We start from the raw sequence: 25,988 nt of genomic DNA on the forward strand, positions 1-25,988 counted from the left end.
CTCCATCTGCAGGATCAGCAGAGCAGCTTCTAGCTGGGACCACTCCAGCATCCCCTTTGTAAGCCTGGCTCTCCCTGAAGCACCGCTGGCCACAGGGTGCTGAGCTCCAGCTCCAACCTTGGATGGCAGAAGGGCAGGACACACTCACCATGAGCCCAGGTCAACTGGCTGCAGCTCCCTGAGCTTTGGGCTGGTGGCTGGCCCCATATGGAGTACCCCTCAGGTACTGCTCTTGGGGCACCATTAACAGCTGTCTCTATGTGCCCAACCATTTCAACATCCTGGCTGGAAGACAGGTCTTGTGGAGCTATTACTCAGCAAGAGGAGGAGGAGGTAAAGTGTGAGCCAACACAAAGCAAGCCAAGAAAAGCAGAAAATGAAAACAAAAAGGCTCCCCCATACCCAGTTGATGTATAGAAACTCAGTTAAAAGCCCCTCAGCTTTATGGCAGGTCACAGGTATTCCCTATGGGGCTTGGCTGGACTCTCTCTGCACAGCAAGGTGGTAGAGCTGTGAGGATGGTAAACTCAGGGCCATGGAAAGCTCCTGTGAAAACAGCACCATCAAGTTCTCAATGACCTGTCAGTGACGCTCACCTACACTGGAGAGCTGTTTTCCATAAGGAACACAGAACGGCCTAACTCTGCCTATCAAAGCTGTCCAGTTCCCAACACCCTGCTCATTTTTTACTGCTTTGGTCCTTCCTCCTCCAACCCAAGAAACTGAAGGTTTGGAAACAGCCTCCACCTTCTCCCCCAATGGCTTCCAGTGATAGATGCTTACAACCCAAGGAACGCTGCACGTCTCTGCTTATAATTGTTACCTACATTTAATAGATTTCTGGATTCTCCAGCCAAGTTCCATATTATTCACTGGGCTGAGTTATGAGCCGTGGCCAGCTGCCCAATGGTTAGAAACACACTGTAAATCAGGGACACCAAATTACTAATAAAAGTATGTTCCTACTGTGTGATTCAAAATATGTCAAGTTTCACATAATCGTATATTCATTATAAGCTGCAATCCTCTTTTTATTGGTTTACATAGGCTGGAATTACAAACATATTACAGCAGCATTTCATCACATGCTCTTTAGGTTCTGGTAACTGTTGAAACAGAAACCATAGACTGAAGAAGAAAAAGAACAACAACCCAAAGAAAACAATCTCCCGTAGCTTCACCACTCCAGCCTTCAAAGAGGTTCAGGAGTTATTTCTTCTTTTCTCCCAAAAGAAGAGGAAACTTCAGCATTTTCCACAACTAGTGCTTATTTTTACTATATTAAGCATGATATTTTTAATCCTGTGTTTTTCCTAACTTTTTTCTTTCCACAGAAATTTCTGCTATTTGAAAAATGGGGGAAAACATCATATTAATTTGATGGGCTTCAAGGTGTCCTCTGCATCTTCAGTGCTCACAGTGAGACCTGCTCCTCCCCTTCACCACCTGCTCAGCCAATCCTCCCAACAGCCAACTTGCTTAGAAATCCTATTTAATTACTATTGGCATCTCCTTTGGGACCTTGTCCAGAGACCACTAACCCATGAGCTGCCATCCCACCAGCTCAGACCTCTGAGGAACACTCCATGGCCACCATGGTGGTGGCCAAGCCAGAGGTCCATGCAAAGAAGACTGGCCCTGTTGCTGTCCCTGGGACAAGCTGTTCTGGTGAAGCCATGTTTCATAGAATCATGGAATGATTTGGGTTGGAAGGGACCTTAAAGCTCATCCAGCTTCAACCCCTGACACAGGCAGGGACACCTTCCACTAGAGCAGCTTGCTCCAAGCCCCTGTGTCCAACCTGGCCTTGAACACTGCCAGGGATGGGGCAGCCACAGCTTCTCTGGGCACCCTGTGCCAGCGCCTCAGCACCCTCACAGGGAAGAGCTTCTGCCTAAGAGCTCATCTCAGTCTCCCCTCTGACAGGTTAAAGCCATTCCCCTTGGCCTGTCCCTACAGGCCCTTGTCCAAAGCCCCTCTCCAGGTTTCCTGCAGCCCCTTTAGGCACTGGAAGACTTAAGGAAGATGTCTCAGAAGGCAGCAGCCACACTGCTGCTGGACCTGTCCCCTCAATCTGTCTTGGTCTTTTTTGAGGCCATTTATACTTTTGTCTCCACAGTTTCCTGGATATGAATTCCCCAAGTCACTCGTTGGAAAAAGCACTTCCTCTTGTTGGCCTAAAACCTGCTACTCAATAGCTTGTGTGACTATTTACATGAGGGAGAATAAATGTGAGCAGGGGAAGAGAAGCTCACCATAAATAAAGCTGGCTGGTGACGGTGAACACTATCCACTGGCTGAACCCTCCTATGGATATTTTCATACCACTATTACATTTGCTACATCAATATAATGAGGTAACTAAGCGTAGCTCAAAGAAAATAAATGATAATTCGGTGGGAAAGAAACCTGCTCCTTCTCTCCTTCTCTCCCATAAACAGATATTCCAAGTCTGTTGGCTACTGGAAGGATTTCTGTGTAGGCTTAAGGCACACACATTGGCTGTTGGAGTATCCTGGAGAGAGGAGCAAAGCAAAATGATGTGCATGTACCTCCCGAAAGCTCCGTAGGTATTCACTATCCTGAGAGGGTTGAATGACGTGTTCATCACTTGTCTGGAGTTGAGCAGGTTTAGGACAACTGGGATGCTGAGATAAGCAATGAGGAGGCCGAAGGAGATGTTCACCACTTTGCGGATATAGCAGCCTGTTTGGGACACAGAAGCAGATCAGAAGAAGATGATTTCACTGCCAGCAACGGGTTCTGCTCCCCCAACTCCCCTAAATGACCCCCCTATGGTGGCCAGGACCCTGCCTGGGTACTTACAGCTGCTCTCAGGCTGGGGCTGACAAACACTCCACTGTAATCAACCTGACCTTGCCAAGGGCCATACACAATCGCTCCCAAGATCTGCCTTTCTCTAAATAGTCTGAGAAAGGGCTGAAAAGAAAAATGTCTAAAATGTCACATTAAACAGTGCTTTTATACAGGGAAAAAACACAGCTGGCACTTGCACCTTGCTCAGAATTGCCCTCCTGGTTTGTAAGCTGTGTATGGAGAGACTCCAGCTCCCCATGGCTGCCCCAAACTCTCACCACCCACATTATTTCTTGCATGTTCCTCCTTCTTGCTCACTACCTCCATTCAAACCTCATTTTCCTTTTGTAAAGTCTCCATTGCTTATCTACGCACCAGCGCTTTGGTATTGGGTTTTCAGGAGCAGCACACGGCTGTGCTGGATTTCAGTCTAAGGAGACACTGACTGCAATCAGACAAATAAGCAGATGTGACCTCGGAGGGGTTCCTACCCTTATGGCCATTTTAGATTTATTTAACATCAACAGCCAAAGGATCAGATTCAAAGCAATTGCATGGAGCTTCCCCCTTATCTCTGCAGGAGAGGGATGTTTATTTGAACCTCTCTCAGAAGCTATTAATAATTGTTTAGTCTGAGAACATTTCTGGAGAACATGTGATTTGGAAGGAGCTCACTGAGATGCTTCCACTCGCCCCCTGTGCTGCTGTGGGAGCTCTGTAAGGCTGTTGGGCATTTTTTTGTCTTTAGATGGGCTGAACTTCTTAACCTGTAATTAAAGAACAGGTACAGACACAGACATGGACTGTGCATGGCCATGACTGTCCTTCAGCAGCTGGTGATTGTCATCATCATGCCCTTGGAGTCACAAATGATCTACACGGCAAGAATGAAGCAAAACCTGGGGACATGAGCTAATGGGATCTGCTTAGAGCAGGCAGGAGCAGAGCACTAGCAATGGGAATTGGAGGTCCCTTTAGGAATTACACACAGACACTTCAAGGATGTAGCCAAAGCCTTGTAAAATCAGGTCACAAGTAGGGCATGACTGGATACCTTCCTGTCTTCTGCTCTGGTGACCCAGGGGTGAGGGCTCCTCTAAGTCTCTTGCCATCAGCACCAGCTCAATATCCTCTGCTTTGTTAGCAGGAAAAATATGAATTAAAAATATGAATAATAAAATATGAATATAAAATATGAATAAAAAATATGAAGAAATCCAATTCTACCCAGAACATTACAGATACCCTGTCCTTTACTTATGGATTACCCCTTTGTAAAACCCAGAAGGGACACCTCAACCCTCCAGAGACAAGTATTGATGGTTCTCCTTGCTTGGCCACCTTGACTCAGTTAAGGTGTTTTCTGGAGAACATCACAGAAAAGGAGCAAGTTCCTCAATAAAAAGGATCTACCTCCCCCTCACGGTGACTCACCAAGTGCCAAACCAAAGAGCTGCCCTTTGGCTTCTCCTCCAGAAAGGAAAGTGAAACTTGAGTGTTGTTTGGGACTGGATGCAAAACCAGAGCTGGTAGGAAAGCTTTAGGCATTCCAGCCTCTAAAGTAAAGCTACTGGGGGGGGAGAAAGCTGGTATAGATTTCTTCCAGCAAAATATGTAAGATAGGAGACAGAAAGCTTAATGAAACTGCATTAGCCTTGCTGGAACTAAAGCTCCTGGTTAATAACCCGTGTTTCTTGGTAGACGAGAAAGGACTAGAGACAGATGCTGTCTCCTGTTGATATTTTTCATTCTTCTGACAGATGTTTGGTATATTTAAAAATGAGCATCTGTGATTGTTGTTGATATGAGAGGCAATTTGTTGCTTATACGTGGTTTATAAAACTGCTACAAACACAAGTCTACATCTGGTATGCAGCCCCATGAAAAATATCCCAGTGCTGCTTGTGCAGGGGATCTTCTGGAACAGGGCTGCTTGAAAACTCCCTTCAGAGGAAACACTGGCCACATCGATCCCTTTCCTTCAGTTACACACCCCATTGTATTTGCTTTTCCATATTCCCAGCAGACAGGGCTCTCTTCCTGTTAGCAAAACAGTTACTGGACCCACAGTGGATCAACAATTGATTTCTTTCTAGAAGACCAACCTCATGTCCAGTTACTTAACCAGGGAAGCAAGGTGTTCGTGCAGCCCTAGCACCCATGGGTGCAAAAGGCAGGAGGGCAGATGGGGCCACCGTGCCATGGGGCAGAGAGGAGAGCAAATGTGAGAGCTGCTTCTGCACCCAACTTCTAACACAAAATCCTCACCTCAAACTGCACTGGGGGCTTCACCCTTGACTTTAAATCACAGAGTCACAGACTTGTTTAGGATTGGAAGGGATCTTAAAGCTCATCCAGCTCCAACCCCTGCCACGGGCAGGGATCCCTTCCACCAGAGCAGCTTGCTCCAAGCCCCTGTGTCCAACCTGGCCTTGAACACTGCCAGGGATGGGGCAGCCACAGCTTCTTGGGCACCCTGTGCCAGCGCCTCAGCACCCTCACAGGGAAGAGCTTCTGCCTAAGAGCTCATCTCAATCTCCCCTCTGTCAGTTTAAAACGCTTGTTCTGTCCCTTCATGCCCTTGTAAAATGCCTTTGCTCGGGAATAACTCACCCAGGGGAAGCTTCTCCTTGGCTGCCTCTTTGCTCTGTATCTGCACCACACGCTCTTTCACCCTGGAGCTGAAGAGGAACCCCAGGCTGATGTCGTCGAAGCAGGCGATGCTGGGCACCATGGTTAGCCAGTTGAGGAAACTCAGGTTTCCACTGATGATAAGAAGCACCTACATGGGAAAGAAAACAGCAGAGGGTGTTGCATCAGCTCAAATGACAAGAGAAAAGTGCTGTGAGAGAACTGTCGGATGGATTTTAGCACCTTAGCACATACTTTGCTGCTGTTCCACGACTGCAGCAGTGATGGCAAACCTTTCCCTCTCTGCCCAGGCTCCAGCACAAATGTACCCCACTTTCAGCAGGAGGAAGCTCAGCCAGGGTACAGTGTGACACAGCAGGTCAGCCCTTGGGAATCGTCTGCTTCCTGCTTATGCCAATGTATCTGTGACAGCAACATTCCTGAACCCCTTCAGGAGGAAATACTGGAACTTCTAATTAAAGAGCTGCATTAAATATGAAAATGTGGATTTTTAAGAGGCCTTTAAAAAGAATTTTGGCTTTTGTTGGCCACTGAGATTGTCTTGCATGTATAAGGCAGAGGAAGTGGAAAAATCTGAAGCTCTGAGTCTCCATAAGCACCTGTACACACTGGGAAGGGCCTTTTGAAGGCACAGGTTATTTTTTGTCTTACTCTTACAATGACTTGAGAAATATGAGGAACCTTCTTGCCATTCCTCAGCAAGTCCTAATGAACATCAGGCTCATCAGTCTTTGGGCACTGCTTGCCTAGTCTTGATCATAAATCACATCCTCACGGCCCATGGTTTCATTTTGCAGGTGTGAGATGTCACTTCCTCACCACATTCATACATCAGCCACAGGGAAGGTGCAGGTAAACCCTGCTCAGGTACATGCCAACCCCCCAGCAGAGCCTTTCATTAGAGCTTCATATAAACCCAAACATACAGAGCAGTTTCTGCTTCCTCACAAGTGCTGGTTTTAATTTCTACTTTTCTAGCCTAAATTTATCCAAGCCCAGTCTATATTTACCCATATTTTCCCAAGCCAGTATTTTACCTGCTCGCAGACCCCTGTTTTATTCGTACAGTCACATCCCCTCTCCAGTTTTCCACTTTAAAGCACGCCAAACCGCTCTGCTCTCCTCTCCCTGCCTGCCCATCCCAGCAGCCATGCCCTCCACCCCAGCAAGGTCCCATCAATCTTTCTGGGTGCTGACAAGGACCGTACGGAGGAGATCAGATGGGTCTCACCATGAACTTGTACACGCTAACATTTCTCATGCTCAACCAGACCTACCTCCCCTCCTGCTGTGTTTTAACGCCACATTTATCTTCGCTGCCGCGGTGTCACATTCGCGCTTGCCATGTTTCATGTGAGAAGGGAGCACTGCCAGCTCAACCTCGCTGACACTGAGGCTTGCACCCGATGCAGAATGGATGTTGGGAACTTGCTGCAGTGCCAGGGAAAGGTGTTAAGTGAAGCCAACCCCAGGGCACTGACTGTGAAGACACAACACCTGGGTTTCCCTGGGGCTGCCCACCACAAGCAGTCACAAAGGAACATGTTAGGAATGATTTAGTGTTGGCATAAAACAGTATCCAGGAATCCACACACAAAAGACAAGAACTGAAAAGCAGCTGATGCCTCTTCAGGGCTATTTGAGTTTTGAAGCTGATTTGGATTCTTGTCCCATTAGGCACATTACTTAGGATTCAGCCCTAATTAAGTAGCTGCTCCTCAGACACGTTAAAACAAAAGAGGCAGAAAAAAGGAAGGAAAAGGAAGTAGCCTCACCATCTTATCCATAAAATATGAAGGTTATAAAGCTGACTTAATGTATTACAAGTCAGAAAATAATGCCCTGATATAACAGTCATTTACATTTCAGCCTTCAGACCAGCTAATGAGAACTTCCTCACCTTCCAGCAGGGTTGAAAGCTGTAACTTCAAGTGGCACCACCACTATTACCCTATTTAAAGAACGCTTCTCCATTCACACAGCTGAATTTCATCCTCCTGTGAGCTGTCTGCTCACAGCTTCAGTGCATGTGGCCAACAGAGACTTCCAAGATGGTGCAAGACCAAATGTGTGAACCCACAACACCCCCAGCATCCCGCAGCAGGCTGAGGAGCTGCAGTGTGGACCACGCAGACCAACCTCAGCCCCTCCTCTTGTGAACAAGCAATGAAGCTTTTAGAAGCCCTGAGGAGATGCAGAAGCTGAAGCACTAACCACAGAACCAAGAGGCAGAGCTGAAGTTCTCCAGCCCCTCCAGCCCATGTTGCACCTGAGGACAGTGGGTTTCTGGATGAAACCCAGCTGCCTTGAAGAGCCAACTCAAGTCAAACATAAGAATACTCCTTAGGAGCTGGAAACCATCACAAACTTCCCACTCCCATGGCAAAGCACACGTCTGGAGCTGGAGCTGCCTTCTCCAACAGACACAAACAAAAACCCCACAATTAACACCAAAAATCTACATCCCAAGCAAAGAGGAAAACTCATGGAACCTGCAAAGCTCTCCTCTGGCTAGGATGACGAAAGCTCAGACAGGTACCAGTAGTTATCAACCCTACTGTGTAATGTAGCCACTGTCATGGTAAAAGGTCCTATAACACAAGATGGACCATACATCAGCAGATCTTTGCCTAGATCCTGGGATGCCTGGGAATGCTGCAATATATTTCTTCCATATTTCTTCAGGGCTTTTAGAGAGGTGTCTTGACCTCACTCAGAGGTCTCCAACCTCTCCTGGGGCTTGTTTGGGAACAAGGTCTCCATAGCATGCCAACTGTATGGGTGGGAACAAAGAGATGAGCCCAGCACCCTATTTCACAAGCAGGACATGTATTTGCTTTCAAGGGCTTTTGGGCATTACTTGGGGGTTGTTCTGAGCATTTTGTAAGACTCACAATAACTCAAGGAGGCTCCAACTGCAGTGTGGACCTGTTTAGCTTGGACTTGCCAAACCAGATGGTTAAGAGGACAATTCCTGTCCTGAAAACAAGTAAATGTAAACACATCGGACAAAGATCAAGATTAGGATGTATCACAGCTGTGTTATAGGCAGCGAATGGAAGAATTTTGGCAACTAATTCTCATTTCATCAGCACTCTCTGGAGATATCACCTTAAAACAACTCATAAGGAGTCTTCCAGCAGAACCTGAACTAAACCCTAAATCTCCCAATTACAAATGCAATGTCTTAATTACAAGTTCCCCCTGCAATACCTGTGTGTCCAAACGCTGGTCCCCTGGCTTTCCTACTATCCACAGTGCAAACATCAATAGCACATGGACTTTCAGCAAGCGTTCTGTTAAAAAGATGAATGTTTTCTCATTAAAAATGGCAAGAAATAAAGGTTAAAAATGTGTGATTTCATATTTTATATGATTGGCACCAATTTTTTTAAGCATGGTGGTGTTTGTAGGTTACAAGTTCCAAAGCCCAGCAGGACCCTTTAGTCACATGATCTTAAGAAAAGGAGAGATCTGACCTATTACAGCAAGTAACAATAGTCTTAACTATTGTTTAGTTAAAAACTAATGACTTCTTTAGCTTGAGTTGGATAATTATCCACAATTATGAGGAGAAGAAAAGTATTTAAATCTGAATTACATACGAGTTAGGACCTTGGACATGTTACACTCGAGGTTTGGTCCTCCCCCTTTGACCTGAACGTGATTCAGTTCAATGCATATTAATCAGGCTGTGTTCATTAACACACTTCTCACTTAGCTGCTTTGTTAGGAAACTCTGCTCCTTTTCTGATGCAATTTGCCTCGTGCAATTGCAGTGCTATTAAGAAAACAGTTCTGCACTTTGCCACTTCTGCTGAGGCTCGCTTAGCAGCTTCATACGGAGCGACTGGGTGGTCCATGGGAGGTTTTTTCTGCAGTGATTCACCTCTCTTTATTGCCTGGAAGCCAGAAGCAAGAGATCTGATTTCCACCAGCCCTGAAAAAATCAGGGGATTCAAAAATAATACGAGTTTGGCGTTTTCTGGTCTGTGGGTGGAATCATGAACCTGACACGGTTTTAGCCTGAGTTATTCTGAGTTTGGATGCTCACAGCAGTCACTGCCCGGCACCACAGTTAAACCCAGGTTAATATTATACCCTGCTTGAGGGGGGCTGAGCATCAGGAGCCCTCCTTTGCAAAAACAAACCTCAAAGGAACTCCCATTTCCAAGTCAATTAACAGGAAAACAGATGATTTTTCAAACGGGTGCCTCCTTGCAAACAGTTTTGAGGCAGTTTCTGCAGGAGGTGTATGTTATTTCATCGACGTGTCCAGCCAGTGCCAGGGTAATGGTCGGACTTGATCTTAAAGGTCTTTTCCAACCTGTATGATTCTATCATTCTGTGAAGCTTTGTCATCAGAGCAACTGGTGTCTTCTGCAGCGCTGCTCCTGCGAGCGCAGCATCCCCCGAGGTTAGTGGATCCTTTGCAATTCAAACTAGTATTTGCCTTGGCAGGCAGAGCACATTTACCTAAATCCTTCCTTTTCTCATGAAACCACCTAAGCTTCGGTGTCTTCCTGCTCTCCCTGCCCTGGAGCCGCGCTGGTTCCTGGCGGGAAGTTTAACTTAACATGAATTTCTCATGTTGGATGAGCCAGGTTGGATGGGGCTTGGAGCAAGCTGCTCCAGTGGAAGGTGTCCCTGCCCATGGCAGGGGTTGGAGCTGGAGGAGCTTTAAGGTCCCTTCCAACCCAAACCATTCCCTGATTCTATGATTGTCAGGCAGAGATCTCTGCTCACCTCCTGCCCTGGGAACTGAAGGGGGTGAATGCCTGATGCTGGTGATTTGGGGTAAAAAGATAAACTCCTTGAAGTCATATTTCATCCATGTGGATGCTGGACCTCCTCTGCACCCACGTTTGGGGACAAGGATGCCAAAGCCCTTCAGGAGCTGGCCTGGCAGCACACAGAGAGCATTGCTGCTCCTTGCCCATCTGCTGCATGAAGAAGAAGAGCTTCTTGCACCCATCTCACAGTAATTTCTCCCTCTGCACCATGCCAGGCTTCACCCTTCCGCACTCCTACCACGATTATAATCTAACTGTATCTCTGCATCTCCATCACCATCCCAACCTCTATTGCCATGGATGGGCTGCACCCTCCCTACCTTGGTTTTGATTTGTGTTTACTGTCTTTTTTCTTGCTGGATAATATTTAAATGCACAATTATAACAAACAGATGGTATCAACCCCTGTGGTGATTTTAAAAAATCTTTTATTAAAGCACAGTATTAATCATGGTAATTGGGTAGGAACTTTAAGGTTATAAAACTACAGCATGTCTAATGAGCGAGCTCCTTATAGGAGGAACTGAGGTTTTTAATCTAATAATGTCAGTTTTATGGATTATGACTGGAGTTTTATGAAGTGTGATATGAAATACTGTGGATTCATGGCTCTCCCTGGATTAATTTGGAAAAGTAGTTTTCCTGGTTCTAGGCCCAAAAACAATTATTCCTTACATTTCTGTCCCCTGCACCGTTCCCAAACCCCTCTGTCAGAAAATGGGCACCTACACCCATAACTTTTTTACAAGTTTGACTTCTTTGTTAGCTGGGGTTGATTTTTTTCAATCACGGATTGTTACAACCTTACAGTAGGTAGGAGAAGCTCATATTCTGGGTAGCAGACTGTATATTTGTCCAGAAGGAACAACAACGGGCTGTAAACTCTTAAACACAGTCAAGGGCTGGTTGGAGCTCACCAGCTCCTCCATCTAAGCACGGGGACACTGTCACCACGCAGCACTGGAGCTTTCTGCTATTAGCCCATTGGAACAGAAGAGCCAAAATTGGGCTGCCTGGAAGAGCTATAATTCATTTAAAGATAAAAACATAGCTGCAGAGGGATGGAAGAGACCTCATGAAGTCCTTCCTGCTGCCCCAAGGTAGAGATGTCTCTACATGCACCGTAGTGTGTTTGTCTAAACTCTTCCCAGAAGCCTTGCCGAGTGATGGAGCCAAGTCCATGGCCTTCCTGGGCCTGCTTCCCTACCTTTACATTATTCCTCATATGTAGCCTGACTCTCCCTTGACAGTATTCAATCCCATGACCCCTTCTCTGCTCACTGGCATCCAAGACTGTTCTCTTCTACCTGCAATAGCCTTTCACAGAGGTGAAAACTGCCCTTTGCCCACTGCCTCTTCCCTCCCACTGTTCTCTTTTGGGTTCACAGAATCCCAGACTGGTTTCTGTTGGAAGGGACCTTAAAGCTCATCCTGTTCCAACCCCCTGCCATGGGCAGGGACACCTTCCACTAGAGCAAGGTTGCTCCAAGTCCCGTCCAACCTGGCCTTGAAGGCCGGATTACATGAACCCGGTTGGTCCAACCGTGCCTTGTGAATCCAGTTGTTACAGCTCTGCTTAGCCTCTCCATCCTCTGGACTGTCTCCACCTGGGACATATCTTTTCTGCAGAGAACACCCAAAACCAAGCAACAGTTTTTAGCCTTTACCAGTGGCAGAGAGCAAGAAGGATTTATATACCCCGAGCACAAAGCATTTATACATTCCAGTAGGACATTTGTCCTTTCTGCAATGATGCAGCTCTGCCGACTTGAACATTCTGAACACTCATCATGTGCACCAATATCCCCTACCTGAGCGTGACCTATTGATATTAGACATCATTAATGAAAACCCTTAGTGTCTCTAGATAGACCCCAAGCAATCTCCCTTGATAAATCCTTCCCTCTGACAGCAACCATCGATAAATTCCAAATAGACTTTCCAACCCTTTTTCTCCCCTAGACAGTACTTCCTACTTCTTATAGACCCTATTTTCTTATTTTTCTATTTTCTTTGTTTATGAGATATTATGTCAAACACTTTCAAAAGCCTCAGTAAAAGCATATATTTGGTATCCTCTATTCATGCCCCCCATCTTGTCAGTGAAGGAAAGAAGACTGTTTTTACACAGTCAGCTCTTGGCAAAACCATGGGGGCTGTAGTTATCCCCCTTGGTTTTGGAGGTATTTAGAAATGGTCTGTTTCATCATTATTTTTCCCAGTATTTTTCCAGTAATGGCTCTGTAGTGTCCTGGCTCTTCCTTTTTTCTCTCTCTTTAGAGGACAGGTACTTTATTAGCTCTTCTCTGCTCTTTCATTACTTCACCCATGTTCTATGAATTCTCAAAGATAATCACTAATGCTGACAGGGTTTCAACAAGCAGCTCTTTAACAGCCCGAGGACAGATTTGCTTAGGCTCAGATGATTTGAAAAGGTCTAACTTAGCAAAGTACTCTCCAGCTCTCCCCCTGCTCGTGGCTGAGGTCATCCTGCTTTGTTACTGGTATTAATTATACCAACAGCCACAGGAGATGTGACTCTTTTAGTGATGACTGTTACAAAAAAGGCATTAATCATTTCAAGGTAAAGCACTGAACAAAGTGATGAATTACCAAAAAAAATAGGATGTAGAAAACTCCAAAGTAAATCTGCTTCTTGCACCCCAAAGAAACAACCACTTACTCTGTGCTAGTGAAAGCTGGAGAAGAAAGAGCTCAGCTTATCTGTGTGCTGTCAGAGCTGCCATACCTGGGCCCCTCATAGATCTTCTCACTGCAGATCCCCAGAGCTCAAGACAGCAAAGACCACCTCCTCCTGATGGACCTGCTGCTAAGAATGCTCCTCAACGTGACTTCGCATATCACCAAGGAAAGAGGAAATCAGTCTGTTAAGATGGATTTATGGATTGTTATAAAGCAGCAGATGTGAGGAGGAGCCAATGCCAGCACTCAAGAATGTGTGTGCTGTGCCCTCTGAAGCTACCAGGTGGCATATGGAACTGGCAGGACCATTCAGTCCCCATCCCTTTCCATCCAACGTGTTACAACAGTGCTACTCCACACAGGGCTAAGGGCAAGGATCCCAGCTGAGAGAAATGCCTGCGTCAGACTTACCTCCTATGGTTAAGCAAAGGCACAACAGGCTGCTCAGCTTCTCCTGGGAACCAGAGAGAAGTAGGAGTTCAGAATGACCTGACCAGGCCATGCATTTGAGCAGAGGAAGGCAAATCCTGGTGGTACGGGTGATACTGAGGGAAGGGGAGCTTTGCCATCACCCACCTCTATTTGCTCTGTCCCCCAGCATCACTCCTCGCTCCTCTGCCTGGTTTTCCTCTAGGTATCCAGCAGCCAGGCTGGGTGAAAGGTGGATGGAGGCAGATGGTGCCACTGGAACTGAGAGCACAAGCGCTACCGGCTGCGCTGGGGACACCTCATCGCCCACAGTCTCTGTGCCATCTGTGCCTGGGATGGAGCTTTAGAAGGAAAATACCAAATAGGGATCCACTGCTTTGGTTTTGGTTAAGTGGTTAATTCCACTCTCCTGAAACCTGCAGCCCCATCCCCAAAGAATCTCCTACTCTCAGGACAAGCTGAAACTCAGAACACCTAAAGCTGGTCCTTCCCTAAAGAGATAGGAAGGACAAGGCTCAAAAGCCAAATTTGTTTAATGTGCCTCCAGTTACTTGTGTACCACGAAAACACAGCCTCCCACAAAGAAAAGCAGGCTATCATTCCCCCATCTGGTTTCAGTTTGAAAAATAGATGTAGTTTTTCCCAGAAGTTATTGTAGGCACGGGCAAAAATCTCCCATTAAACAACAACAGCAAGAACATTTAATTTCCCCCTACTATTAATTTAATCTCTTGTTAACTTCTTGATTCAATATTTGCATGAGGATTTAATCTCTGCTTTGCAGAGCTGTTTAGTGCAGGGAAATACATACAAAAAATAATTACCTCTGTCCACTTGCTCTGGTTTAGTGGATAAAATGTTTTTTTGAATCCCACATTGATTCAGAAAGCTGTTGGAAGTACCAGGAGAAAAGGAGCAAAGTCACTTGTGCTGGGAAGATGAGAAAGAAGAACGTGGCTTTACTTGGGTTTACTTTTGGATGCACAGTCAATGAAGTGATCTCAACTTATAAACCACAGCCCACAACAGAAAGCAAATTCCCTTTGTCCATCCCTTACCTGCCATGGACCACCCCATGGATCTCAGGAAACCTGGACACTCCTCAGAGAGCTCAGCCCTCAGTTTCCAAGAGGGGTGGAAGCGCCTACCCAGCACACTGGGAATATCATGGAATCAGGAAACAGCCCAAATTTGGTAACCAGAACATGATTTCATAGGCAAAGGCTGAGTATTTCCTTCCCACAAGATAATAGGAGAGAACCCACATATAATTACCACATTTAATACAGCACTAAGGAAATAACATCCTTTGCACAGTTGTACACACCCGCTGTGCACCTCTAGTTAGACTGAAGATAGGAATGATTCCTTTAGAGCCACAAGAATTACCTACAATTCAAAGCATTTTAGAATTCACATGCTATACACAGACCTTTGTTTCCTGAGCTGGGGCTTGAAGAACTGGGCTAAAAGAGACTCAGATTTATCCCTAAAAAGCAGAGCTCAGTATTTATAAATATTAGAAATTATAAATTTATACTTACATAGATAGAAACTCCCCATAACATAAGTGTGTAACGTAAATACTGAGCAATAAAAGAACTACCGAGGAATAAAATCATTATTGAGGAATAAACCAACTACAGATGCATAAATGCAGTGGTGCAGCAAACCTCACTAGAACTTGTCCTTGCACTGGGTCACATGTTGACACATTACAAACTGCACTGTCAGGCTCTTGCAATCCCTGCTCTAAGTACCTGGTCTAAAGTTACAAGCAGAACAGTGCTAAAGCAACAGGGAACCAACCCCTTTCCATTCCTGTTACACAGCCGACATTTGTTCTTGATCTAAACATGAAGCAATATAAAAGTTTCACTCCATGCTCGTTTTCATTTGTAGCTGTATGAACCACCTACTGCAGTTCCCACAGATTATGGGATTTGAGTGTGGTGCATTCCTATGGATAAGCCCAACTTCCAGCTTTTCAATGGAAAATAAATTTAAAGGGAATCAAGAGAGTGAAACTGGAGTGATTATAGTTTATATATATATATGTATTTAAATGGAGTTTATATATATATATTTGGGGAGTTATATATAGAGAGAGGGCTATATATATATGGGATTTATATATATATATGGGGTTTATATATATATATATATGTATCTACATAACTATATATCTATCTTCCCAAATCTCTTGCTCCAACACTTCACCTGACCTCCAGCGATGGGCAGTCATGAGAAGCAGGGATGGTGGCTTGGTGCAGGCTGCCCCTTCTGAAACACTCAGGATTGAGGCTGGGATACTGGGATGAGAGACGAGTCCAGTGCCAAAAGAGTTAAACTGAATTTCTTCTCTTTATCATGTACCCAAGACGCTGGAGTAAGTATCCCTATTCTAGGAAATTCTATAGGTTTAACTCGATTACCAAAGGCCTGGGTGTGAATTTAGGATCTGTTGCTCACATTGGGTCCGAAACACAAGCAGCCTCCTCCTGCCCTACTCCTGCAGAGCCGAGATATGTCTCCAAGCTACTGACTTTGACACATTTATTCTGCTCCGCAGCTTTGTTACGTAAAATACCTCTTGGTGTTGCTTGATCCGTTGACTCTTTTGCTAGAGGCTACAGTGTTCCACATTAATACCTTACAGGCTGAATAACTGCTGAAGGACTGTTTATGTAAGTGTTGGACCAATATAAAATGAAAGAATAATTTTACAGAAGGAAGGAATTTTTTGCTACTCTGCTCTGAAATATCAACCTCTTTCCAGCCCTGATGGTAAAAGCAAATTCCTAAAGGGGGGAGCTGCCATGAAGACAACCCTCCAAAGCATTCCCATGGACCAGCAAATCTCTACAAGCTTCTCAGCAGCATCCTACATCAGAGAACCAATTTTAGCTAATTTCTTGCTGATTTTACTTCAATTTGCTCCAAAAAGAGTTGATTTTAGTGGCAGGCCTCCTAAATGAGGATGCTGTTTAAAAGCAGGAAGAACTGAGAGTCCTTTAAGTTTGGGATAGAGTTTCTTCATGGAAAACATGCCAGCACATGAAAAGAAGGTGACAAATGTGAGAGGGAGACCTTCAGCTTTTGAGCTCCTACAGGGATATCTTGGAAAGAATTCTAGCTGCTAACTCATACCAGCCCTGCAGGCAGGTAATGCACTAACCATTAATGGAAGACTTGTAGGATACCACCAAAACTACTGTCACCATCAGGAGTAGGTGGAGCAGGAAGAGGCAGAGCTACTGGAGTGAACTGCCCTGTTGGTCTGTACCAGCGTGAGATCAGGATCTGGCCCCAGTTCAGTCCCAAGAAAATGGCACTAGCATATAATTATGGGGCCTCGTGTGGACATTGAAACAGGATGTGAAACTGAGTTCCTGATTACTCATGGTCATAAAAGAGACCATGGAACTTTCAACAAAGCCGGGAGAAGCAGGATGCAGAAGATCCCAACCCAAACTCCAAGGAAGGTTGTTACAACCAGGGAACCACAGCCCATCACAGCATTCCCACAGGAGCCTGGCAACCAAGGAGCAGTGACACTCCGTCATGGGCACAGAGCTCTAAATGTGCTGCTCGCAAAATGCTTTAGGATCCATCCCTGGGACAAGAGTGCTTGGAAAACCAGAGCATTGTTCCCGTAGAGCAGGCCTGGGTTTCCTCACTCGGCGCGAGAGCGGCGCTCGCTCCGATTAGCTCATTTCATCAATAAAGTCAAGCAGCACATTAAAACATTTCTACATCTATTAACGGTCCAAGTGTTTCACTAACCAGCTCCATCCCACTCATTAAAAGTACTTTTATAGCAAACGTAAAGTCGAGGTCCAGCAGAAGTGCTCTGCTTCAGTGGTATCTCCAGACGGGTTATGTTGGATAGAGCCCCACGCTGTGTGCTCCAGAGGGATGTTGGGCTCTGCCCTCCATCTGCCTCCTCTATGGGGAGAGCAGGTTGGAAAGGAATTTTTCCAATCAGAATCTGTGGATTCATCAAAATATTAAATGAGTCAGAGCCAGCACCTTCCCCAGGAACATTGTTCCTGTCCAGGATGCTTGAAGACCATCATTCTGGTTTGTGGAACATGATCAAATACCTAAGTCAATACCTAAAGTATTGAACAATACCTAATCAATATCTAAACAGGGCTTAGAAGAGACCTGGAGAGCGGCTTTGCACAAGGTCCTGTAGGGACAGGGCAAGGGGAATGGCTTTAACCTGTCAGAGGGGAGACTGAGATGAGCTCTTAGGCAGAAGCTCTTCCCTGTGAGGGTGCTGAGGGGCTGGCACAGGGTGCCCAGAGAAGCTGTGGCTGCCCCATCCCTGGCAGTGTTCAAGGCCAGGTTGGACACAGGGGCTTGGAGCAACCTGGTCTAGAGGAAGGTGTCCCTGGCTGTGGCAGGGGTTGGAAATGGATGAGCTTTAAGGTCCTCTCCAACCCAAACCACTCCCTAATTTATGAAATCAGAGCTGGCAGAGGTGACTCACAAGTGCCATCCGGTGTCCAATATTTTGTTCTTGCAGTAACAATGTCAGGGTCAAGCTATGGGGACCCCTGCAGCACCCGCTCCCTGCATCCCAAACTACAGACTGAGCAGCTCCCAGCAGGGAGCCACATGTAATGGGCGGCTTCCACGTCAACGTGAAGCTGCTACAAAGCCAGGGCTGTCACCAGTGGAGACAGACAGACACAAGATCAGACAGATCAAAGGCAAATAAGCTGAAAGCAGTTATCTGACTGTAAAAAATGATCAAGCCAGTTTTTTTTGCTGCTAGCACAGCATTAAGGTCTTCTCCGCGTGCAACAGCAGCAGGGATTAATGACGAGCTCTCGGCTGTTTTGGTTGAGAACCAGCAGCTGGTTTATAATATCAAACCCAACTTTCTTACTGAAAAGCGATTGAAGAACTCACCCGTGAAAAGCTGTTTCACAGCTTCCTTTGAAACCAGCTTCACATTTGAGCTAGACACCCTGTAAATAGCACTAAAACCCAGTCCTAAATATAACCGCGTCTCTTGGACAGCGCTCGCTGGCCAGGGCAGTGCTCGCCGAGGCAAGTTGTTCTGGGAGCATTTTGTTGCAGGTTTTTATTTTTCCTCTCTGCTGAGGTCTGCCACATACTCGGATATTAAGACATCATAAGAAAAATTCCAACATGGCAATTAATCATTAACTGTCATAGTTTTCCATAAGGTGCAAATGTAAGGTTATAAAACTGTCAAAAACCTGAGCAGTTACACGGCTGCTGGTGCTGTTGGCTGGATGCACTGCTGGAAGCGGATGCAGACGAATACCTGTGGTGCTGTGGGCTGCAGGACTTTGGGAGCAGCCAGGGCATCACACAGCCATGGCAGAGGCTGTCCCCATGGGAAACAGGTGGCCCTGGTGTGGTCCCTGTGCTGCTGATGGAGCAGGGCCTCTGGCTGGTGTGCTGTCCACGTGAAACCACCTGGGGTGGTTGTTATTGCAATGTAAGCTTTGGAAGGATCCTGCCAGACATCTTGATGCTGTGCAATGATGTGTGAAGAACCCAACAATAGAAGACCACTTACTCAAATGGCGAAATGATAGCCCTTTAGATTTACACAGTAGCAGGGATCAAGAATGGCTCTCTAGGCATCTCCAGCACCTTGAGTTTTCCCAAACACAGCAGTTTCCAAGGATGAGGACAAGTGTTCAGCTCCATGGAGCCTTCCTCACCAGCTTCAACAGGACCAAGCCATTGCTAGGACAAACCAGTGGTTTGAGTCATGACTTGCTCCAAGTACAGACACCATTTCATTTGCCATTCCTCCTTCAGAGGAAGCATTACCTCCTGATATTAATATACAGGAAAAGAAGTATTCAGCAAAAGCATTTTTCACCCTAGCAGGAATAACCCTTGCTTGAGCTCTATTCTGTTTTAATTGCCTAATAGGAACAGGCTGTCAACAGGCATAAATCAATAACTCAGCAATTACATGGCAAAGCCCAGAGCTCCACTGTAATAAATGCTAGATGATTATTAGAGTATCAATAATAAAGTAGAACAGCGTCAGGACTAGAGAGCGAAAGCCCCTTTTCCAGAATATCCTTTTCTCTACTAATCAGGATATTGTTCACTGGGAGATGTGTGGCTTCAAAATTCCCTCTGCAAGAAATGATGTGAATTAAAGCCTGCTTTCTCAAATCCTGGATCAGCCCGAAGTCACATGGAACTGTTTATATTTCTTGATTGAAGGAATGCTAGAATACTTCTGGCGAAAATACTTCAATTCCCTTTCCACATCCAGTCAACTGCAGGCTCCTTTGAAATTCACTTTTTCTACACTATTTAGACAGATCTAACAATTGCCAAAATAAGAGCAAACCCCATCAGAGGAAGGGAACACATCAGGAAAAATCTGTTCTGATAGCAAACTTTTTGCCTAGTATCCATCCAGGTCTTGGTCAACTTTGGATTAAATTGGTATTAAAGACAGCGTATAGGGAAAACAATGGTCTTTGGAATAAATGTAGATGGGCAGGCTGAGTACCTCAAATCTCAGACAGGCCTGGCACAGGGAAACAGGGTCTGTGTTACGAATCCCTTTCAAAACCAAATCCAAGGTTTTGGTTCAGCCGATTGCACAGACATAGCAGCCAGCTGCAAAAGCTGGATCAGGACTCTGCTCCCCTAATTCACTGGCGTTTCAATCCCAACACACAAACTCATCTTTTCCTTTGAAAGTTAAAAGGAAAGGACACGACCACATCCGCAGGCATAAGGGAAACGCAAGGAGAAAGTAAAGGGGATGTCACATCTGATCAGCATGACTCTACGGTGGAAAACACTGGTGGCTTCTCTGATTTATATCTTTCTGCAGCTACTTTCTTTGCCTCATTAAAGTACATAATTTCAGTAACTCTAAGCTCTTAGCAACATCTGCAGTAAAATATTTAACTTGGGTTGGCTACTCCATCACTGAAAGCCAAGGCTGGGTGGATTTCAAACTCCAGGATGACCTGGATTTTTCCACCAAACCAACCTCTTGCAGCACGTTTGGAGCTGTAGGGACGTGGAGCTGAGCATCAGCCCTGGGCTTCTGCAAGCTCAGGAGAAATAGAAAACAGTTGTGGCGTGAAAATACACTGAAACAAAGTAAGCTGGTGCCTTATGTGGGGCTGTTACCATTTGATTTCAACAAAGAAAGGCTGCAAAAGCCTCAGGGATAAAAAAGTGAAGTACTGAATGTAAAACTTTTAGTAGAAACGGTGTGGTTAGATAGAATAAAAGAGGAACCTGAAGAAGGTGCAGAACAGGTACCACTCATCAGCATCTGTCAGTGAAGAGCCTTTGGAGCAGGCAGTAAAGCACTGGCTGCTCCCTCCTGTGTATTAGAAAATGGGTTGAAAATTGTGACAAACCTATGTTGTAACCCACCAGCTCACACTGTATATTTAACATATGAAAAACCAGGTTGGATGGGGTTTGAAGCAACTTGGTCTAGTTGAAGGTGCTCCTGTCCATGTCAGGGGGTTGGAACTGAATGAGCTTTAAGGTCCCTTCCAACCCAAACCAGTCTGTGATTCTACATGCCCAACCCATGGACACAAACCTTTATTAGATTTTCCAAGGCCAAAAGAAGAAGGAAGAAAAGGCATTTTGCATACATCCCAGATGGCAGTTTAGCAATCCCCGAGCTGTCAGTGGTGGGGATTTAAGTAAATAGCAAATGAAATGTACATTGGGCAAAATCAGATATGCTTAAGAAAACACAGAATGTGTTAAAGAACATGTTTTTATGCTGCCATCTGCAGCAGTTCTGTTCCAGCGTCAGGCTTTTTTGCCTTTAATTTAGGTTACAATAGGAACAAGGTGTAAATTATGAAATGATCAATAAAGGAGAACTTTCAGCTCTTTCCCTTCCTGAGCAGCTCCTTCTGCATAGAACCAAGTCATGCCCATTGATGTAGCCAGGGACAGAATGCCAGAGGACCAGGATGCTCAGCATGACTTTGGCTCCACTGAGGAGGCTTTTGTTTTATCTGTGCATTCCTGTGCACATCTATTTGCCTGTATAAAACGAAAATAAACCCTCAATGCAGGTACAGTTTAGCACTAGGCAGCAATTCAAACCTTTAAAGGAAGCTAAAGCCGTCTGTTTAGCAGAGGAAGACAGAACAGAGAATGCACTCTGAAGGGATATATGCAGAAGAATAAACGTTGTGCCATTTCTCTCACAGGTAGCTGTCTGCACGCATGGCACTTTGTGGTTTCAAAAGCTGCCTAAGAAGCCTGTCTCCTACAAGGAGCTTTGAAGACCTCCATCATAAAGAGGTTAGTGCAGTGGGTATTTCCTGGTAGGATCATACGACTTTTCCCAGCGCGGCTTTGGCCTGTGTCGGATGGGATCACATGAAATGTAGATCCCGGAGGATGCTGGAGAGGAAGGAGAAAATGCCACCCACTTCCAAGGTCACAGCTGCAAGGAGATCCCTGCTCGTGCTGCTGCACTGATCGCTTACATATGAGATGAACCTTGGAAGAGGAGAGAAAATATATATGTGTATCAGAATATTCCAGGAAGAACTGTCACCAGGCAGCCGTACTGCTTCAATAGGTCCTTGCACTGACAAGAACCTAATGGCAGCTGCACTGTTATCAAGAGGAGGTGCTCTCTTGGAAAACAGCAGCACAGGCCTTGAGGTTTTCCAGCTCAAAACAATCTCTAGCACAGGATGAAATAAGCTGCCCGTCCGTGTGTAAGCTCCTGCGCTCCAAAGCGAGCGTGTGACTCAGCCAACAAAACCCAAGTGCATCAACATCAGCCACGGGGCTGGTTTGAAAAGGTTACTCGTTATTCACCAGCACAATTACATTTGTCAACAGAGGGAGAGAGCAAAAAGGCAGCACTGCCTGGTTCTGTGATTCAAACAGCCTCATCCAGCACACTGGAGTCATGAGCTCCTCTGAGCCAGGTGACAGCCAGCGTGACATGAAGATCATAGAATCATACCACGGGTTGGGTTGGAAGGGATCTTAAAGCTCATCCAGTTCCAACCCCCTGCCATGGGCAGGGACACCTTCCATTATAGCAGGGTGCTCCAAGCCCTGTCCAACCTGGCCTTGAACACTGCCAGGGATGGGGCATTCACAACTTCTTTGGGCAGTGCCTCAGCACCTTCACAGTGAAGAACTTCTTCCTTATATCCAACCTCAATCTCCCCTCTTTAAGTTGGAACCCATTGCCCCTTGTCCTTCTCACTGTCAGAAGAAATTAAGCTATGAAGAAATTAAGCTACTTGTTGCTACAGTCCCTGATGAAGGGTCCCCCTCCAACATCCCCACAGGCCCCCTTCACGTGGGATTTGAAATAAAAAGAAAAATTAAAAAGAAAATACAAGTCTTATTTCCAGTTACACCCACTGATGTAACTGCAAATTTTTCATCTTCAGGATAGAAGAGGGGGAACAAGACACAAGGCAAGAGAGCCCAGAACATGCCAGGCACTGCCTGGTGCTGCTGCAGGGGCAGCGATGGGAAGGATCTGAATACTCCCAGGCTGCTGCAGGCCAGCAAAGAGCTGGGAGAAGACACAGAGAGCTTCCCTGGTCCAGTTCTAATGCACCATCAACATCGTGATCAGCACTTTGGCAATGTGGCTTGTGTGTGAACGTCCAGTGCCAGGGCAGAGCAGCACGAGACAAACAGGAGGCTCTTGTGAGCCAAGAGTGGGGCAGTGGCACTGCTCACATGTGCTAGATGGGTTCTGCAAGGAGAGAATCTGGTCCACGTGCCAGGAAGGTCCTTAATCCTGGGCCTTCATGCTATGGACTTCAGTCCAACGTTGCTACGGGGAGTTTTAGCATGGCTTTGTAGCTTAATTTCTTCTGACAGTGAGAAGGAACCCTTAAGGTTTCTGTAAACCAAAATGTTTACTAGTGAGTGCCAAACAGAGAGCCGGGTCCAATGTGGCCTGTGAGCAGCTAGCCCCACCGCTGCAAAATTACACCATGGAGCACAGGACGTGCCACAAGGCATTAATCTCCCAACGCACAATTTCAGCCTTGAGATCTCTGCGTGACAGATACATGAGCAGCTCAGACATGACTGAGGGAAGTTTAACGAAGCAGCAAATTACAGCTCTGCCCAGGATTTTCCACCCAAGACACCACATAGGTATTTCCCAGTACTCACTCATGGCAATTGTGGTCGGAGCAGCTCCTTTCTGGCGTCTTGTGGTGGCACCACTGCTGTCATGGTGCTGGGTCCCTGGGCCACATCAGGGCACTGTCACCAGAAAACAGATGAGTGCTGCCAGCCCAGCACAACAAAGGGTATTTGCATGGACACAGTGAGCTGCAAAGGAGCCCTTTGGTACCTGCTTGGGGGTGAGCCTGGTCCTGAAGACCCCAAGAGTTCTCTATTTCAACCTTGCCCTGGCCAAGGAATGGTCATTTGCCTGTGAGCTCATAGGTGCTCATGATCACATCATGAACATCTGGGACTTCTCTAATGCTTTGCTTTCAGGATGTCCATGTGCTTTCCAAACTCGGGAGAGGACAGTTGACAATACAGAGGCAAGAAGAGCAGCAGCGTGATGCACCTAAGGAGAAGGGAGCAAGGGAGCAGAGCCCACCTGAGACACATATACGGGATGCACCCAACCACTTCTCTGCAGCAACCTCAGCTCTGGAAAACAATTCAGCTGTGGTTTAAGGAAAATCAGATCCCCTCTAACTCGATCCATTCACAGAAATCCCTCTGCATCCCCAAACACAATTATTTTCCCAAAGTATGTTTAATGTGTCACACTTTACTGATATAACAAATGAAAGTACAGATTATTTTAGCTGTCACAGACAGGCTGGAGCATCCTTTGACCAGGGCATCTCCACCAGAGCCCAGCCAAGAGCACCAACTGCCTAAGCTGCCAAGGAGAACCACAGCAGGACTCTTATCACAGTAGTGGATGTGTGTGGAGTATTACATTTGGCACCCTTTGGAGCTCTCCTAATCTTTTCCTTTATGATTAATATTAAACAAGTCATATTCCTTATGGAATTTCCTAACTGTGTCTGTTTGTATTTTTCTCTACATCATGGTTAATATTTTAAGATCTCCTCTCGCTTTTTTTTTCTCTTATTTCACATTCATATGTTTTTTCTCCTTTTATAAATGAGGTTTCTTGTTTAGTAGCCATGACAACATCTGACTGTGGTGGTTACGCCACAGCCTGGGGCTTTTTTCTTTCTCTTTTCTCCCCCCAAAGCTGTCTTAGAGAAAAAAATAACCTTTAAATAAATAGAAGCATCAAATAAAAGGGGCAAGTTTGGAATTGACTGCTCCTCCTTTCCCTCCAATGACCCACTTCAACAAGACTTCCCAGCATGGTGGGTGAGGACTCATTTGGCTTTAATCCCGCAAAGTCTTATCCACTTAGTTAACTTCAATGGGAATACTCAGAGCACATCAAGTGAAACACATATGTAAGTCTTTAAAACCTTGAGGCCTAAGCCTGAAAGGCAGCAAGCAAAAAGCTGGAGCTGCATTTTCCTTCTGGGTGTTGATCTTTGCGGCGCTGTGGGGGTGAGCAGAGATGTGAGGATGGGGATGGGGCGACTTCCATGAGATGCTGTAGTTCAACATGATCTTCTGAACAAGGACCACCATGGGATTGGTGACCACAGCTCCTGCCCAGCCAGCTGATGGCTTCTGCATCTCCTGCTCTGGACTGTGAACATACCCCAGGGGTCGGAGGCAGTAGGATCCACTTGCTTCCACCTCTGCACTCTTCATTTCAACTAGCAGGATGAGGTGGTTAAAGCCTGCCAGGGCAACCTGGGGAACAGGCAAAGGAATTTCAAAGCAAAGGGGCATCATACCAACAGTAGGCACTTTTGTGACCTAGGGAATAGCTTTTACCTAAAGAAACAAACATTATATTTCAGTCTTTCAGGAGGCTGGTAACCAGTAGCTTACAAGGAATTTAGGCCTTGGAAAAAACAGGAGTGGATTTTGTTTTAGACTTCTCCCATGAGCACAGTAAATGGCAATGGGTTATGGGTCTGTGTTTACCTATGGCAAGAGACAACTAAAATTCCATGGTGTGTTTTACATACTGATCATAAAATACCAATTACACAGGGCGCCCAACCACACTGAAAGCGATGCTGGAGCAAGAGGAGGCAATGAGGAAAGGAAAAGGCCAGGAATTGAACAAAGGCTGATGAACCTTTAATACAGCAGAACCTCTGGGAGCCCTGAGACACTGTGTCCAGATGTTCGGAGGTTGATGTAACCTGACTCCAAGAAGGAAGAGGATGTATTTCTTTAAATTCCCTGTTGTGCTTTAATTTACTGCAGTCTTGCAGAGGACGCATGTGGTGATCACAGGTGGAGTTTCACATTGACCATAAACATGAAGTTGGGGGCAAAAAGACTCGAGCTTTTTCAGGTTTGGCTGCCAAGACGGTTGAGGTACAGATTTCCATGAAAACATCTCCCCACACTTCCCCTAAACTGGAAATGGGGGGCAGAGGAACAAACATCTCCCACACTCCCCTAAACTGGAAATGGGGGCCAGAGGAAAACCCTTCAGCAGAGATACTGGTGGCACCA

General features: G+C 45.9%; 1 protein-coding gene across 4 annotated transcripts in view; it reads right to left on the minus strand.

Annotated features, from left to right (window-relative positions):
• The window catches only part of LMF1 (lipase maturation factor 1), a 175,375-nt gene that overhangs the window by 19,347 nt on the left and 130,040 nt on the right, over positions 1-25,988 (minus strand). For all 4 annotated transcript variants that reach the window (XM_057398153.1, XM_057398154.1, XM_057398152.1 and 1 more), the window contains 2 exons: positions 5,431-5,599; positions 2,553-2,706 (listed from right to left, as the gene is read on the minus strand). In XM_057398153.1, coding sequence (XP_057254136.1) covers positions 2,553-2,706; positions 5,431-5,599 — 323 coding nt within the window. The remainder of the gene's footprint in view (positions 1-2,552; positions 2,707-5,430; positions 5,600-25,988) is intronic.

Source organism: Pezoporus wallicus, unplaced genomic scaffold (assembly GCF_028554395.1).
Source record: "Pezoporus wallicus isolate ANWC-B61680 ecotype Strahan unplaced genomic scaffold, APGP_CSIRO_Pwel_v1 contig_6274, whole genome shotgun sequence".
Taxonomy (NCBI): domain Eukaryota; kingdom Metazoa; phylum Chordata; class Aves; order Psittaciformes; family Psittacidae; genus Pezoporus; species Pezoporus wallicus.